At 44.8% G+C, this 18099-nt stretch overlaps 1 protein-coding gene across 4 annotated transcripts; it reads left to right on the top strand.

Annotated features, from left to right (window-relative positions):
* The first annotated feature begins 603 nt into the window (after nt 1-603).
* On the top strand, nt 604-10548 carry LOC117142490 (box A-binding factor). 4 transcript variants are annotated; one of them, XM_033306517.1, is made up of 7 exons: nt 604-2281; nt 5805-6249; nt 6322-6535; nt 7669-7886; nt 8224-8388; nt 8654-8807; nt 9349-9710. In XM_033306517.1, the coding sequence occupies exons 1-7, from the start codon at nt 789-791 to the stop codon at nt 9606-9608; spliced, it is 2949 nt and encodes a 982-aa protein (XP_033162408.1). In that variant the 5' UTR covers nt 604-788; the 3' UTR covers nt 9609-9710. The 4 variants fall into 4 exon arrangements, with proteins under 4 accessions (XP_033162408.1, XP_033162407.1, XP_033162406.1 ...); XM_033306516.1 differs by lacking the exon at nt 7669-7886 and adding an exon at nt 7087-7259 and having other exon boundaries at nt 634-2281; nt 8891-10548; XM_033306515.1 differs by having other exon boundaries at nt 636-2281; nt 8891-10548.
* The last annotated feature ends 7551 nt before the right edge of the window (nt 10549-18099 follow it).

Here is an 18099-nt window from a genome sequence, read left to right as displayed (position 1 = left end):
GCGATAAGGCAGGCATTAGGCGCAAGCACAAACGAATAGCAAGCGAAGGAAGAGAGGAGCCAAAGAGAGTGATCCCCAAAAAGAGAAAGAGTGAGTGGGCGAGTGCGAGAGCGTGGAGCTCGCATCGAATATTTCGAAATATTTAAAGCTGTACACGAGACGAAAATATTCATATTTTCGTATTTAAATTAATCCTTGTTAAAATCTTGAAAACTTGGAAACTATGTCATAAAAAGTATTCATAGTAAAAATGTATATATATAATTTATAAAATAAAAGATCCAATTTCATTTTTATATTGTATTTTTATATTATATAATATATTTCAATGTATTATTATTATTATATTTAAATCTAAAGTTTGCTTTATGTAAAGAAATAAATAAATACATGTAAATAATAAATTTATTAAATGGTGATCCTAGGACAAGGATAGAATTTAAGATGATCGTAATTTTTATTTCGGTGCACCAACATGCGATTACGATTACGAGTGGCGCTCGTGTAACGGCATGTGGAGCAAAGCGCTAAGCAAACGCAACTGTAATCAATGGACAGAGATGGCGAGAGGGAGAGAGGATGCTCGCTGAGATTTGTTCTCGATTTGGTTTTCTAAAAAAAAATTTTAACGAGCTTTATTTTTTTGTGTTGCTTTGCTGTTCCGTATTTCGAAGTTCGAACCGCAAGCCGCTCAAATCAAATCAGTTTCTGTGAAAATCGCGCCGGATACGGACACGTACGTGGATTGCGGCGGAGAATCCGGATAATCGTGTGGAGCGCCGGGAATCATGACGAAAACGACAAAGCCTAAGGAGAAGGCAGCGGCGGGAGGGGCGGTGATAGGGTCGGGATCGGGATTGGGTTCGGCGGCCAAGGCGGGCGGCGGTAGTCTGCTTACGAATGCGGCGGACAGTAAGATCCGCACGGCGAAGTCCAACAACAACAAGCGGCAGGCAGGACGAGCGGCGACCACTGCAGCAACAGCAGCAGCAACTACAACAACAGCAACAGCCTTAGCGGCAACAACAACAGCGGGAGCAACAGGATCAAATGCAGCAGCGAAAGAGACGGCAATAGCGATCGAAACGGAGAACGGAGAAGCAGCGACGCCGACTGCGGCAGCAACGCCCGCCGCAGCGAATTTATCGTCACTTGAGTCCGCTCGCTCGCAGGCTCTCACTTCAGTTGTCAGCGAAACAGCAAGGCAAGCGGTTACCACAGCAAACGCGTCGGCAACAGCAACACCAACATCAACAGTTATAGCAGCAGCAACAGAAATAGCAACCGCAACAGCAAGCGACGCGGCAGCAACATCTGAAGCAGCGATCGATGACGATCCAAGTGCGATAAATACTAATAATAATAATAATAGTAAAGCGCAGAACGACGCGAGTGAAAGTGTTAAAACAAAAGTGATAAGCTACCATCAGTCGGAGGATCAACAGCAGCAGCAACAAGCCCAGATCTACGAGCAACAGCAACAGTTTCTCAGCCAGCAATTAATAAGCCACCATCAGCAGGAGCAGCATCAGCAGGCGCAGCAGCAGCAACAGCATCAGCAGGCGGTGCAGGAGCAACACCAGGCCAGTTGGCTGGCCTATGACCTGACCAGCGGATCAGCGGCAGCAGCAGCGGCGGCCGTGGCAGCAGCATCGCATCCCCATCTCTTCGGGCAGTTCCCCTATCCGCCCAGCCATCATACGTCTACCCAGCTCTACGAGCACTACCCCAGCACGGATCCCATAATGCGGAACAACTTTGCGTTCTACAGCGTCTACACCGGAGGCGGTGGCGGAGTGACCAGCCACGAGCATTTGGCAGCGGCGGCGGCTGCGGCAGCAGCAGTGGCCCAGGGCACCACGCCCAACATAGACGAGGTCATCCAGGACACGCTGAAGGACGAGTGCTTCGAGGATGGCCACAGCACCGACTACCATGTGCTGACCTCCGTGTCCGATATGCATACGCTGAAGGACGCCAGTCCCTATGCCCTCACCCACGAGCAACTCCACCAGCAGCAGCACCACCACCAGCAGCAACTACATCATCACCAGCAGCAGCAGCAGCAACTCTACCACCAGCAACAGCAGCAGCAGCAACATCATCACCACCACAACAACTCCACCAGTTCGGCGGGTGGGGACTCCCCGTCGTCCTCGCACGCACTGTCCACCCTGCAGAGCTTCACCCAGCTGACCAGCGCCACCCAGCGTGATAGCCTCTCGCCGGAGAATGACGCCTACTTTGCGGCCGCCCAGCTCGGCAGCAGCTTGCAGAACAGGTGAGTCTTGCCGCGGAGCACTGTAATGAGCTCACTATCACGAAGCGGGCGGGCGCACGTGCCTTTTGCCCGCTTGGCGACACCGTTAAAAGTCATGATCGGAGCTCCGATCAGCGATCAGCGATCACCTAACAGAGAACCGCGCCGGCTGATTCATATTTCTCCCGCCTTGGCGCGATTTCTCGGGCGGAGTGACGAACCGAACAGAAGCCCCCATTGTGGGGTATTGGTTCCAAAGCTCGGACTTCGGTCTCCTCTTTTCCACCGTCTCTCGCAATCCCAAATCCATACCCAAATACAGTCGGTTATGGTTATGGCGTTATGGCATTCCCAGGTGGTTTACTCAGTATGCGGAATGCGAAAATCTGTTCCACTTTCATCTAGCCACCAAGTTAGTTCTGCTCCAAGAATGTGTTTCCAGCGGGACAACAAAAACATAAACAAAACACAGTTGTGACGCCTCAGCAGATGTCTCATGTGAGGAGCATTCCACGCATGACGACCTCCGTGGGAGCAGGATCAGTGGGGCAGGACTTTTGGTTTAGAAAAGTAGCTGTAGGTATAGAAAATTAAAGACAAGATATTCGTCCTGGTTTTTAACATTCAAGAATGTTACTTCTACCTTCGGAGATGCTACTTAAAGTTTATTTATATAAAGTTCAGGGATTGATTATTATTTTAACAGACTCCATCATTTAACATATAGCTTGTCATCTTTCCGATTATGTACAAGTGCTTTTCGGCTTCTATTGGGACAACTAACCTTGTCCACGATCAAAGTAAACAATGCGAGACAACAAATAAGGAGGCTTTGCACTTGGCATTTTATAGCGTCGCCGCTGTGAAATCATCTGCAAGCTCGAACTCAGCAGAATATATATAAATTGCCGCTCGAATTTCGTAAACAAGAATATGCAATGTCTTAATTATTGACGCATGGCTTGTCTGACTCATGAGTTTTCCGCTTTGGATCCTAGTCCGGGCAGCACCGACTTCCCCGCCAGATGCAGGAAATCTAAATGGTTCACTTAGTTTCTTTTGTTAGTTTTTCCGACCAGCATGCGAGAGTTCTAGTGTTGCACGTGTCCAGGTTGCTGCCACATTTGGCCTAAAACCAGCACGTGCCACAGACTGTGGCGAGCTAGCTCCTAAAGGCCAAAAAAAAGGGGCGCGACCCGCATTTGATCGAACAGTCGAAACTCGCGGCGACTCTTCAGAGCCAAAAAAAAAGCAGTAAATGCAAATTGCAATTGTAGCGCATTTTTCTAGCTTGTTTTGGGTGCTCGGGTTGCAACAAGCTCTATTGCTTTCGGTGTGAGGATACCTTTCGAGTGTGTGACTGCTTGGGAGCTGGGGTAACCCAAAGCCATCCCGTGACATAGAAACCCCCGAACGAAACCCAAACTGGAGCCCACAGAAACAGAAACAGCCTCAAATGCTTCGTGTCTATTTTTTTTTTTTTGTGTGTTCAGGGCAGCCGCTGCTGACTCAGCAACCCCCAAGTTGCAGTGCACCATGAAGGGTTAAGGGGAGCGGCAAGCGGGGCAGGAGCGGTACGTTAGGTACGGCGGGAAATTATAAATACATCGGTGGGAGGCAGCGGACCCAACGCACCCGCACATTGCCGATCGCGTTTTACTCGACTATTTTCTGGTAATTCGCATCTAAACTTTTTGCTGTTTTCGTTTGTTTTCCCTATGTTATTATTTAAATTGAAAACGTGTTTTGCATATGCATATGGAAACAGGCATGAATGCACATTCAGTTGAAGTATATATGAAGTCATGTGAGGAGCAGTCCAAAAAGTTCGATTTTTAGGATGCAAACATGTTTGAAACGCAATTGGGTGAGCTATTAGAGTTATGGAAAAGTATCTTTCGTAGGGCGGAAATATGCACTTGTACATATATCTGGTAACAGAACGTCATCTGGTGCCGGATGATGGTGACGCCGATGTGCCCCGCATTTCGTATGTGACTTTTTGGCCAGTTTCGCTTTTGTGGCAGTGAGAAACCAGAAGAAGATATCACGCTGCTGGCCAGCTCACATGCCATTTTCGCCATGCATACACACTCATAAGTATGTGAAAAACAAGAAGTCGACGCAAAATACTCACCTGCGACAAACAACAGAAGTGAACCGCAGCGGCGATAAAGTTATATCGTTGTCGTGCACTTTTTCTTGTCACTCAGACTTCCTATATATGCAGCTATATATTATAGCTTGGCTATAGCTGTGGGGCATCTCGGGCTGGAAATGCGGTTAACGCTGTTATCAGAGAGCGTGCGCATCTAGCTGCAAGACTTGGTCGTATAAATTCTGGCAACAAAGAGTCAATTATTTGCAAGCCGTTTGTTTGATAATTGAATACACACGCAGATATGCGATTTTTTTCGGTTAACTTTATTCTTTAGTCACTCGATCACATTGTGTGTAGTGAGTTGGATTACTTTGTTCCAACACTCACGGCAACAACAATAGCAATCGCAGTTGCAGCAGCAGCAGCAGCAGCCGCAGCAGCAGCAGCAGCGACAACTGCAACTGCAACTGCATTGGCATAAAACTAAACCCGACTCAAGTCATTATGCAAACGCGCGTGCCCCGATTCGGTTGTGCTTTCTTCTCGGTCTCGGTCTCCATCTCCATCTCCCTCTCCGCCTCCATCTCGTCATCCAGAGAACTCTCGGCCCGAAATAAAACTGAAAACTAAAACACAAATAAATCAAAACGAAAATGAAAACGCCAATGCTGAGCTGAACACTTTCGCGAGTTTCCTGCTGTTTGAAAATAAATAGAAGAATGTACTGTTCAACAAAAAGCAAAAACGTATTATGACAGGATATCGATTGAGTTCCTACGAAGGACCCTTCCTGTCCAGCGCGAAATAAGAGTGCACCTGTGAAAACGAAAGCTCCAAAACTTCGATCCTTGATCCCTAGTCTCTTCGAGATCGTTGGGCATACGAAAGTTTTGCCTACGCAGCAATTTGTTGTTCCCCATCATTGTTTATTGAATATGTCTTTCCGGGTCTTGGCAAAAATATTTGCACAGGCTACTGTTGGCTAAGGCTAACAAACAAACGTCTACGTACGTTTTTATTTTGCGGGGGTAAACAACGCTGCAAACACTTTTATTCTTTAATTAAAAGTTTTATGGCCACAACCGCGCAGGCTCAACTGCAAACATGCCAAAAACTGGACGCTGGTGGTCCGTCCGTCCCGAGCAAAACCCACTCATTATTGTAAAGTAAACAAAACGCAGGAAATGTTACAGAGATTCTACAGCGGCAATAACAGCAGAGGTTGCGGTTAAAAACGCGTGCAAATGTGTGCCCAGCGATTTTAAACGCGTGCAAAGTTTTCGTTTCTCTGGGCAAATATAGAACAAATTGCTAAAATGTTCTTCTCGAATTACAATAATATGTATCTGAAGAACTATTGTTATAGGTATAATTGCACAGCCAAAGCAATGAAATGAAAAAAATATGCAAATGCCTAATTTTACCTTTTTTCCTTGATTACAGCTCTGTTTATGCTGGCTCCTTGCTTACTCAGACCGCCAATGGCATTCAGTACGGCATGCAGTCCCCCAACCAAACACACGCCCATCTCCAGCAGCAGCACCATCAACAGCAGCAGCAGCAGCAGCAACATCAGCAACACCAGCAGCAGCAACTGCAGCAGCAACATCACCACAATCAGCACCAGCACCACAACTCCAGCAGCAGCAGTCCGGGGCCAGCGGGTCTGCACCACTCGAGCTCCTCGGCGGCCACGGCGGCAGCGGTGGCTGCGGCAACGGCGGCGGTCAATGGACACAACAGCTCCTTGGAGGACGGCTACGGATCGCCAAGGAGCAGCCACAGTGGCGGCGGGGGCGGTGGTACACTGCCAGCCTTCCAGCGGATCGCATACCCCAACAGTGGCTCGGTGGAACGTTATGCTCCGATGACCAATTATCGCGGTCAGGTGAGTGCTGCCCCCACTACCATGATTGCTCTGAGCTCCCCCCTAACCAGCATACACTTCACTCACTTGCAGAACGATACCTGGTTCGATCCGTTAGGCTACGCCACCTCCTCTTCCGGGCAGGCGCAGTTGGGCGTCGGAGTTGGAGCCGGAGTGGTCTCGAATGTGATACGGAATGGTCGGGCCATTTCGGCTGCTAATGCAGCAGCCGCAGCCGCAGTGGATGGAACCACTGGACGCGTAGATCCTGGAACCTTTCTCTCCGCCTCGGCATCGTTGTCAGCAAGTAAGTTACAGTTTGGATTGGAAAACCAAGAATTAGTCTAGACTAGGACATAAGACACTCACCAAAAGTACACACAAACCAAAATCCTTTCCGATGCTTGTTTGTCCCATTTGTCTGGCCAAACGAAAGAGAGAGGGTTTTAGGTAGAATTTCACACGCACACCAGGCGAGAAGGAAACCCGTATTTGCATAACCTGAGCAAACCACGACCCAACTGGGTCAGCCACTGGTGGCCAACTGTAAGCAGCTGTTGTAAAGCCCATACACTCTTTCTCATTTCTAGTACATTTTTATTATTTATACATATACTTAGTCGTTAAGCCTACGTCTCTATAATAAATTCAATTAATTTTATTTCAACTCTTGAGATAAATTCAAACCAACAAAAAGACACCACAAAAGCAAATCTAAATATTAAATACACACACAATACCCAAATGCAAAAACAGCAACAGCAAACATTGCAAAACCAAACCAAATCAACTCAAATCAAACAAACACCTAGCAAAACCTTATGACTTATTCCGATATTTCTATGTCAATCTTTGAAGCATTATTCGATGCCGATTATTTCACTGAGGGGCGAGAATGTGTCAATTGTGGTGCGATTTCAACCCCATTATGGCGACGCGATAACACGGGACACTATTTGTGCAATGCCTGCGGCTTGTACATGAAAATGAACGGCATGAATCGACCCCTAATTAAACAGCCTAGAAGATTGGTAAATGTCTAAAACAAATTCACAAAATCACAAAACTACCACCAGCAATTACTACTAACCAATACCAATCAATCAATCGAAACAAACGCTTTTGTGTGGAACAAAATTTCTGTGTGCAACCTCCTCTCTCAGTGTTTAGTGGGTAGTGGGTACTCGTAACTTATAGAAATCCGCATCCGCCAGCCTCAGCACCACCGCCCCACCTTCACCCAGCCCCCCCTGCAAAGCTCCAATGCTCCAAGAGAGTGAAAAAATTAATTGAATTTATTATTTATTACGCAATGCCAACTAGTTTAATCGAAAAGTGACATCAAAAACAAAGAAAATCTGATCAATCTGCATCTGCATCTGCATCTGCATCTGCTTCTTGTGTACTACAACCAACAACATTCTGATTGCTCAATTCCAGTGGCCGCTGAATCAGGCGGGGATTTCTATAAACCCAACTCATTTAATGTGGGCGGCGGTGGCCGTAGTAAGGCCAACACGAGTGGTGCCGCCAGCTCCTACTCCTGTCCAGGCTCGAGTGCAACCTCGGCGGCGACTTCGGCGGTGGCGTCGGGAACGGCAGCAACTGCAGCGACGACGCTCGACGAGCACGTTAGTCGCGCCAATTCGAGACGCTTGGTAGGTCGCCCATTAATTACCGATACCGAAACCAAACCAAATCAAACAAAACCAACCAAACCAAACCCATACCAAAACCCTACCAACCAACCGAAACCCCTTTCGGAATAGCAAAACCGACTAACAGAGGAGAGCAAGTAGTCACTAACCCCTAGCCCAGAATCGATGCTAACCACATTTGACTAACCCGTAAACCCGTAGATCTGTAGATCCGTACACCCGTAAACCTCCTTGGCCACTGAGTTGCCATAGAAAACGTTGTTCCACACGAAAAGCTACTGCATCCCGAGCGCTTCTAGTCTTAACTAATTCGTTGATTTCTTGTTGCAACATCTAGAGCGCCTCAAAGCGAGCCGGGCTTTCCTGCTCCAACTGCCACACCACCCACACATCGTTGTGGCGCCGCAATCCCGCCGGAGAGCCAGTCTGCAATGCCTGCGGCCTGTACTATAAGCTCCACAGTGTCCCACGGCCACTGACCATGAAAAAGGACACCATTCAGGTAAGTCATCCTTTAAAAAAAAACACATTGCAGCTGAAAGTTCATTCGTATTTATTAGCTTGAAAAGGAACTTAGTTAATATGAAAAAAATATTTGGTTTAAATATAGTAATATTTATTTGATCAATTTTTGTATCAATCTTGCTGTTTAAAAGTTTAAACCAATGTATCCAACACATTGATTGATTGATTATGAATACAGCTCACTAGCATTAAATGTGGCATATGAATTCGTATACTATAAGTATATTATCTTACCAATACAGAAACGCAAGCGCAAGCCCAAGGGAACGAAGAGCGAGAAGTCCAAGTCAAAGTCGAAGAACGCTTTGAATGCAATCATGGAAAGTGGTTCGTTGGCGACAAGTTGCCATAACGTTGGCGTCGTCCTGGACAGCAGCCAGATGGATGTCAATGACGGTGAGTTCCAGCGACTTTTCATTCCATGTGCATGCCTAATTAGTGATGTTTGCTTTCTCTTTGTTCCCCGCTCACCTGGTCAGATATGAAACCACAGCTCGATCTGAAACCATACAACTCATACTCATCGCAGCCGCAGCAACAGCTTCCGCAGTACCAGCAGCAGCAGCAGCAGTCGCTGCTAATGGCTGATCAGCACTCATCGGCGGCCAGCTCGCCCCATAGCATGGGTTCCACATCATTGTCGCCATCAGCCATGTCACATCAGCATCAGACTCATCCACATCAGCAGCAACAGCAGCAGCTCTGTTCCGGGCTGGACATGTCGCCCAACTCAAACTACCAAATGTCGCCCCTCAACATGCAGCAGCATCAGCAGCAGCAATCGTGCAGCATGCAGCACTCACCCAGCACACCCACATCCATCTTCAACACCCCATCGCCTACTCACCAGCTCCACAATAACAACAACAACAACAGCTCGCTCTTCAACAACAACAACAACAATAGTAGCAATGAGAATAACAACAAACTTATACAGAAATATCTGCAAGCTCAGCAACTGAGCAGCAGCAGCGGCTCAACCAGCGACCACCAGTTGCTGGCCCAACTGCTGCCGAACTCCATTACGGCGGCAGCAGCAGCAGCAGCGGCGGCGGCAGCGGCGGCGATCAAGACGGAGGCCTTGTCGCTCACCTCCCAGGCCAACTGCTCCACGGCGTCGGCGGGACTTATGGTCACCTCAACACCGACCACGGCATCGAACACATTATCGTCCCTGAGTCACAGCAACATTATTAGTCTGCAGAATCCGTATCAGCAGGCCGGTATGACGCTCTGCAAGCCCACGAGAGCTTCACCACCCTACTACCTGACTCCGGAGGAGGATGAGCAGCCCGCTCTCATCAAGATGGAGGAGATGGATCAGTCGCAACAGCAGCAGCAGCAGCATCAGCAGCAACAACATGGAGAGATAATGCTCAGCCGATCGGCCTCGCTGGACGAGCACTACGAACTGGCCGCCTTCCAGAGACATCAGCAGCAGCAGCAACAGCTGCAGCAGCAGACTGCTGCCCTTTTGGGTCAACATGAGCAGCATGTGACCAACTATGCGATGCACAAGTTCGGCGTTGACCGGGAAACAGTGGTGAAGATGGAGTAGGCGCGACACGCTGTATGTCGCACGACCAAAGATTCTGTTGTTACATTAATCTCATAGCTCCAAAGAATTTATAGCCTGTATACCAAGAGCAGTTCTCAAAGAACACTCATCTATCTAAAATCTATCGAATCATTAGTTGTACATACGGTCTAAGTCGATTGACATTTACATTTTCGTCGAATTTTTATGGTCCACTACTCGAAATTTGTTATGAAATACTAGTTTAATTGTTAGCAAAATGCCAACAGCATAAAATCGATTCAGAAACTAGGCTAAGAATATTCATTTAAAGTTTTGTTATCAAATCGAATACCTTTTGAGATTTCCCACAATCAAATTCCACTTAGATATTAGCCACAAATCATAGTTAAGTCAACCAAAAACGGCAAATGAAAACGAAAAAGAAAAACAATCGAAGTAACCAATAATCTCATGCAATTAGCTATTAATTTATATATTTTTTATAGCATTATCGATATATATTTAATGCAATTTAAGTTTTAGTCTGGTATATTTTTTACATCATATTTGCAATATTAATTTTATTTCTCTTGAGTTAATAAAAGACAATTGTCCCTGAAATATCCTAAAGCGATTTTTTGACAACGTGGCGTATTCGTAATGTCGTTGTTAAGATGTTAAGTGTTGGTAAGTATTTCTATTTCAATCGTTTTCAGAATGGCTGAACCCTGAAAGTAGACACTTTAGTTTGAATGTATTCCCTCGTAAGTATGCTACATATTTCTACTTTACATGTAAAGTAAAATTGTATATATTTTACATGCTAATATCACGTCAGCTTAAATGTTATTTAATGAATGTGTTCTTTATATCGGAAATATATAAAAAGTGTAAATAAATCCGATTGCCAGATAAAAATAGCTGCTAATTAAACTCTCTGCAGTTTTTGTCATGTGAGATGACTTCATATATTTATACTTCTTTAAGATTGAGTTTTAAATACTTATTGACCCCTTTAGTTAGTTGGTAATACTGTTTTATTTCGTTTAAATGTTATATTAGTACAAAAAGAGAACTATTAGAACAGTAGAGCATCTAATTGTTTTTTATTAGAGAATAATGAAAAAAGAACAGCTATCCGAAAAAGGTATACATATACATAGGTACACAATGTGTACTACACATATTTGATAGGTGCAGAAATTGTTATAGATTTAGAGCACTTATATTATGAAAAATAAGGGAATATCACACATTTTTCGAATATTGGGCACTTCAGATAAATTTTAATATATTTTCTGATTTTTAGGAAACATGTAAAGTGGGTGTCCTCTACGCAGAGCCACTCCAGAATTCAACAATTACAGACGAGAATAAAATATAGCAGAGAGTGGTTGTGCATATGTACATACATACATATGTGTGGGGGTGTACATACATACATACATATATGTACGTTGGGGTGGAGTAAGTGTGTGTTATATTATTTTGTGCGCCGCCATTTACGAAAGCGACATTTTCAGTGATAAGATAACGTCGCATTGCTGAGTTCCCTGCGTTCTGTCTCTGTCACTCCCTGGCCCTCGCCCTCTCCCTCTATTTATATTTTTCGCTCTATTTCTTTTTTAATAAACTTTCAGTGCGCTGGTTGCCGTTGTTGTTCTTGTTTTTTATGGGAGTCACGCGTTACAAAACGACAACAGCAACAAAATCTGAAAGTCATTTCATGTGGCAAAACAGTTTTTGTTTATTGCTAGCTAGGGTTGTTTGCTCGTCGAGTTGTGGGGATCCACAGGGAGGGTCTGCGGTAAGCGTGGAGGTGGCGCTGGTGGGTGGCAGTGGGAGGTACGAGCTGGGTGCCTGACTACGTGACTGTACAAAAGTTGAGTGAAGTAGCGAGTGCCGCTCGTTGAAATGGCTCGTGCACCACTCAAGTGGTGCTGAGGAGACTCCGTCCAGTAATTTGATTGATACCCCTGTTGATTAGTGAAATGGAGTCCATCCACCATAAATTACATTTGTAGACAACATTACTCGGTTTCAAAATGAATTGCAAAATGGTTGCCTTTCTTCCTGCAATTGTTAAATGCCGATACCATGTGTTTTTAAGATCTAATCGGTCGTTGCTTTATTCGCAAAAACTTTCACTGAACAGATTGCTAGTTTTTGGCTCCGGGTCAGGGTTTCACACTTGAAACTTGAGCAAATAAAGAAATGATAATGCCAAGCATATAGCTTGTCTTGCCCGATATCATGAACGATAAGATAAAGTTTGCCTATGTTTTCGTTTTCCAACTTTCGGGAGCTGTATGTAAATGTAAATGTGTTGCCATGTTTTTGTCACTATGAAAATGAAACTTTATAAAATCCAATAGGATGATTTGGATGGTGGTGGCAAATTTTCAAAATGGTTGACACTAAATAAACACTCGTATATGACTAACCCTTATTTACTTAGCCATGACAACTTGGAATTATTGTTTCGTAATCATTTGGCTGAATTTGTTTATTCTTATTTTATAAGAGCTTAGGCTTTAATGTTTGCTGCTGGTAAACAAGGCAACTATTTGTGCACAAACTAGGCTAGATATATGTACATATGTGTGTATATATACGTTGATTTCAAAGCGAAGCACTGGTGTACAAACTACTCATATATACTAAATATATCTTTAATTTTATGGGATTTCCACAATCATAATGATAAACAATGGTTTCTTTTAAGTGTTTCAAACGAAATTAGAAATGTCGCAAGCATTTAAAAATTAGATGTTGATATCACAAAATGGTTGAAGACTGTTACCAAGTGACACCAAGGATATATAATTTTGAAATCGGAAACGGGATAAAACTAGTCATCATGTTCCGAAAAATAGCATGGGTTTCTCCGGCGATTCCAATGGCACTAAGTTCACTGTTATATTTGAGGACTAGAACGGTAACAATTCACAGTGGGCTTAATTCGCAGTCCATTTGTTTGCCCATATACTATATATACTATATGGTTTCAGGCCGACTTTACGATTTTAGTACACACACTTGTTGTCCGTAATTTACGATGAATTCATGTTCGGCGCTGACGCTCGACATTTTATGGGTGTATTTTTTTTTTCTTTTCATTAGACGCGTTTTGTTACTCATTTTTATTTTCGCACTTTTCTGGTTCGTCACTTTACGATCTAGCTTCCCTTCTCGTTCAATGTTTCTCGTATAATGCATAATTATTGCTTTATAATTGCGACACGGGTTGGCTGGGGAACGGAGCGCGTTTTAATGGAAAGTGCAAAACTTACTGTGCCAGCAACGAAATAACCACACTCGGTAAGATATCTGAGTATATATGATTTTTTTACATGCCCATTCCATAGATAGGCAATCTGTATCTGTGGCACGATAATGCTTATAAATAAGATAATATGATTTGATAATGGTATTTACCATATGCAGAAACCGAAGCCGCCAAGCAGCTCAGCTGAGTTGTGTAAGTCGCTCGATTTTCTGCCGTCTATATATATACCATAATATAGTGTATAAGAAATGCACATTTTCCCTGGTTTTTCTCGGCTGCGGTGCACCTAATTAAATGTTTGACATCTGCCTGATTTGTTTGGCGTGAAAATGCCTAAAATTTCCCGATTCCGGGCCAGCTTAGACATAGGTAGACCATATACCATATATGGGTATGGGTATGGGTTCAGGTCGGTGTTGTGCAAACAGATTGCATTTAGAGCAGTCGGATGGATCCCCCACCCAATGCTCGATTTCCACCCTGCGCTCCTCGGCTCTTTCTGTTTGTTGTTGACTTGACTGCTTTTTGATGTCTTCTTCGGCTGGTGTTGCTGTTTTTTTCTTTTTCGTGGCCTTATCGCCAACTGACGTTTGTACCTCAGAATGTGTACTTAAGATAACGAAAACGAGGAAGAAGCAGCCAGGCCTCAAAGTGACACGAAGAGGGGGCCACATCCACATCAGCAGCAATTCAAATGGAAAAGAATGTCACCAGCTACGAATTGAACTTTCGATGAGATACACAAGCTTCGATAGCCAAACTGATGGATAAGATCGATGGGTAAAATTGCTATGCTCGGAACGAAAACTGCACTTCATGTGTGTTTGGCGATTTCTTGGAAATACAATTTTGAGGTGCCTTTGTCGTATCGCGGCCAGTAGTTAATAAGCATATTCTAATCTAATCAGCGGATCGTTAATTAACTTCCAAAGTTGACTTTCGCTTTCTCAAGTGTTACTTGAGCGCTGCTTTGGCAGTTGGAATTTATACACACGGCCCGGCAGTATCTTATCGATGAGCCAAAGATCAAATTTTCAAATCTCGAAACACACGCCAAAAGTTTCACAATTCATTGGAAGCTCTTATATAAACGGCTGATTTTGTTAGGTGCACTTTGTGGATAGCCGGCCATTTAGTAATCCGCATTTGATATTTATTTCGAGATTATTATAGCACTTTTTCACAGATTTATATCCTTAGAGGCAAGCCGATCATCTCTTTTTTTCGTTTCGGGACGAACGCGCAAAGGCAATGTTTCCATGTTGAAAATCCCAGTTACACTCACCAACTGTGATTAGATTCCATGCCGCTGGGCGTCCAAACTTAAGGAATTACTGAAAAATTCAAATTATTATCGCTTATTATCTTGGGACATTATCAGTTCAAACACTGATATACTGATACAGACCGCGAGAGAGAGCCATGCCCAGGCCCAGAACCCAAACCAGCCCCAGAACCCCGACCCAAACTGGAAATGGAACCTTAACTGGCTGCAGATACCCCAAACTGATACCGATATCCTACCAACAACAACAGCAGCAACGACTGCAACAACAACAGCAACAACTAACAACAAGCACCGCGTCCAATTGATAGGAAATCTTCATTATCTTATAAATACGGCTGCATTGGTGGTCGTGTATCGCTAAAAAGCCAAGATTAGATACTTTTATCTAGCTGGGTCAACCTCGTCCCCTTGTCCCCTTGTCCCCAACCCATCCCCAATCCCGCGCCTCGTAAGGAATCGGCGACGTCACAGATAGAGTTCCCCCATTATCGGTTAAGCAAATTCCCAGACCCACTCGGATGTTTGTCCAAGAGGAGGAGCCGTGTACTAGGTTAAGTAGCCGCCACCGATTGACTTACGATTTCGGTTGGGTCTTGTTGGGGGCCTGCCACCGGGAGGGATATCTCTAAATTCTAGTTGCGGAGTCGAAATCTCTGTTAAGATACGTTAACTTATCTAAGGCCACTATCTATTCTCAGATATTCGATATGTCCCCCTATGTATACCATATACATACGTACGGGCTGTATTAGAGGCGTTGGCGATAGGAAAAATCGCTTTGGTTGATAGGAGCAATCAGCGGGTGTGCAACACCCAACGGAGTTTCCATTCCAGAAGAGCATTTTTCCTCAGGCAGCCGCGGAAAAGTGACATGCCACAACTCGGTCCAGTTTCGACTCAAATCGGTGGCAACGAGAAGCCCATCCATAAATTTCTCATGGCTAAATCGCAAGGCTTTGAAAGCAACGAACAACAAAATGTCCGCGCTCATAAGTAATAAATAATGTTCGTATGCGTTTTGGGGTCGCCGGAGTCGTCAGTTAACCAGCTACCTACCCAAAACCGAATCGAAAACCCAACACAGCGCGTACTCCACCCCGGGGGTACCCACTCCAAGTGCCGATCCCAATCAACCCCAGTAGCCATGATTGTTAACGTTAATGGCGTCGATGTCGTTGCTGTTTTGTTGCCGTTGTGGCATCCGTTCCACGTCTCACGTTTCCCAGCCAAAACAATGCCCAGCAGCAACCGCACTGAGCACCTCTGGCGGATTATTATGGATTGCCAGTTATAGTGATGAGTCACGACCTGGCCCCATTGGCAAACAAAGGTACGTATACTTGACAAACAAACAAGAGAGTCTCGCAAAAAAGACACCAACGCCAATCGCAAGAGGCTATGCAGTTGGATGGAATATGCATTAGATCGAAAATGTATGTTATTTGAAATCATAGTATCTTTTTGAACAGTATGATATAGATATTTATTTGTATAAGTTTGGTTATGAATAATGAGTAATTGGCTTAATAACATACTTCTTTTTCTTCTCTGATATCGGAACTTTCCCCTGACTCACTCGAAAGATACATCACTGTCCGAGTGTCCAATCCATAAATAAACGAATGAACATTCGTTAGCCAAGTGACAACTCCTCGGAGCGTAAACAAAGAAAGCTTAACTCTTTCCTTGCCAGCTCCTTCTGCGGAATTGGACCTCCTGCTCTTCCAGCTGGTTGGCAGTGCCTCTACCTCCTCCTGGGACCATGAAATCCCGCAGTGCGGAGTGCGCAGTTCCATTTTCATAACTCATGTCCGAAATGTCGGTAGCGTGCTTTGGCCGGATGATTTATGACCTCGGCGCGGGTTAATAGAATTTACTTGAACCCAATTTGCCAGCGGTTGCAAAGCGCAGAGTGCAGCCGCCCAAAAGGGAGAGCCATTACGGCACTTCCATTTGCATCTCCATCTTTCCATTCCATTTTTATTCGATTGAGCCACGCCATTGCGGCTGGCAGGGATTGGGCAACCAGCCATGCGGGGTGGGACTTTGGATCGAATCGGATCGCACCCCCGGCTGTCGACTATAATTAAAACTATGGCGCACGCCTTTGTTGCCACTGGCACGTTTAATTTCCAAAGAGTTCTTCCCCTTATCAGAACAACCCGTTTGCGCCGCCAAACAAAATTGGAAAAAGACCAAAACGGAAAGCTAGAGAAATAATACAATTATAACCAAAACAAGAGCGCAATAAACAATATATAGAAATTAAATTCCATACCGTCATTCCAGCCAAAGATCGGCGATACTGTCAACTGGCCGAGAACACTTGAGGCTAGATAACTTCTTGGGCTACGGTTTCTTGGGGTTTTGGTTCGCTTCTATGGGCTTTCACGGACGTAGCACTCGAAACTGCATGGATGTGGACAAGTTGAAGGGTGTACGATTCCGGGCACACGATACGCCATGGTCAGCAATCTTAAGACTCTGTCTGTTTCGCCGCCCCTAAGTCTTCCGTCTTAGGGTCGTAAATTCGCCGGCAAAGCACCTAAAGCTAGGCGCGGCGGTGCCATCAATTAGGGTATTAATTGCCCGGCTCTGCCTGGGCAAGAGAGCCACCTCGATGAGTCAGTTCAGTGGCAGGGGATCCAGTTTGGAGTCCTCCTCCCCAGCATTAATCTCCTGTAATGTTGAATTCGTGTAGCGCCATTTGTAACGATCGAAACTGGCATAGCCGTCAACTTTTTGAGTGATTAATCACCGCACAGATATTTCGCGACACGCAGCAGCAGCTACTATTAGATACTTTTTGTCTGCCGGTTTTGCTCTTAAGATTTGCCCATGATTTATGCACCGCATGCGTTGCAATAATTAAAATTATCGCCTCAACTCGATTTCCATTCATGGGAGCAGCGGAAAGTTGCCCGTAATTGTGGCATTATAAGCAACTCCGAGGGGATTGTGCATGTTAATGGCCGTCATATATCTGCTTGCTTTATGACTTTAACTATAAACAATTTATGATTCGCTGGGCCAACTTGGCTGGGTGGCCAAGATATGTGGCTAACTTACAGATTGCAGCTCTTCGAAGAAAAGAAAGCAAGGAGTTTGTACGAATTGCAATAGGGGCTTAGCTTTAAGGTATGGATACATAAGCCTAGATTAGATTGTTTACAATTTCAGTCATGCTTTTCATATAATTTTTATTATAATATTTACTATTTAGCTATCTATATAGTATAGATATGTTTACAATATTTATCTACATATTACATCTCTGCTTACAAAGTATCTGTAATTGACAGGTTGAAAAATATATCAGATTTCTGACCAAGCACTCCAATCACCCAGCCACTTCAAACTCAATCTTTTCCTGGCTGGTGACATTTCAGGGGTTTTGCAATATATGCGCCGCACCTGATCCTCGACCACGTGTGCTCCTGCCCTCCACCTCCGCCTCCTCCTCCGGCGGTGTTCATTAGTTACAACACTCGAGAGTGGATTGTGAAGTGTGTAGAGCTAGGAGAACTGAAGAAGTGGAAGTGGAGCGCAGCCACGGAGTAGTCGAGTTGTCAAAGCGGCCCACATTCGAGCG

Source organism: Drosophila mauritiana, chromosome 3R (genome assembly GCF_004382145.1).
Source record: "Drosophila mauritiana strain mau12 chromosome 3R, ASM438214v1, whole genome shotgun sequence".
Taxonomy (NCBI): Eukaryota; Metazoa; Arthropoda; class Insecta; order Diptera; family Drosophilidae; genus Drosophila; species Drosophila mauritiana.
The sequence above is the reverse complement of the archived record's forward strand: the minus strand, read 5'-3'. Positions and strand labels throughout refer to the sequence as shown.

What these genes read in the sequence shown, in the direction of transcription:
- LOC117142490 (XM_033306515.1), top strand. Translation starts at nt 789, where the DNA reads ATGACGAAAACGACAAAGCCTAAGGAGAAGGCAGCGGCGGGAGGGGCG. An exon ending in GGCAGCAGCTTGCAGAACAG is followed by an intron (nt 2,282 to 5,804) that starts GTGAGTCTTGCC and finishes CCTTGATTACAG; the next exon opens with CTCTGTTTATGCTGGCTCCT. An exon ending in CTCGGCATCGTTGTCAGCAA is followed by an intron (nt 6,536 to 7,668) that starts GTAAGTTACAGT and finishes GCTCAATTCCAG; the next exon opens with TGGCCGCTGAATCAGGCGGG.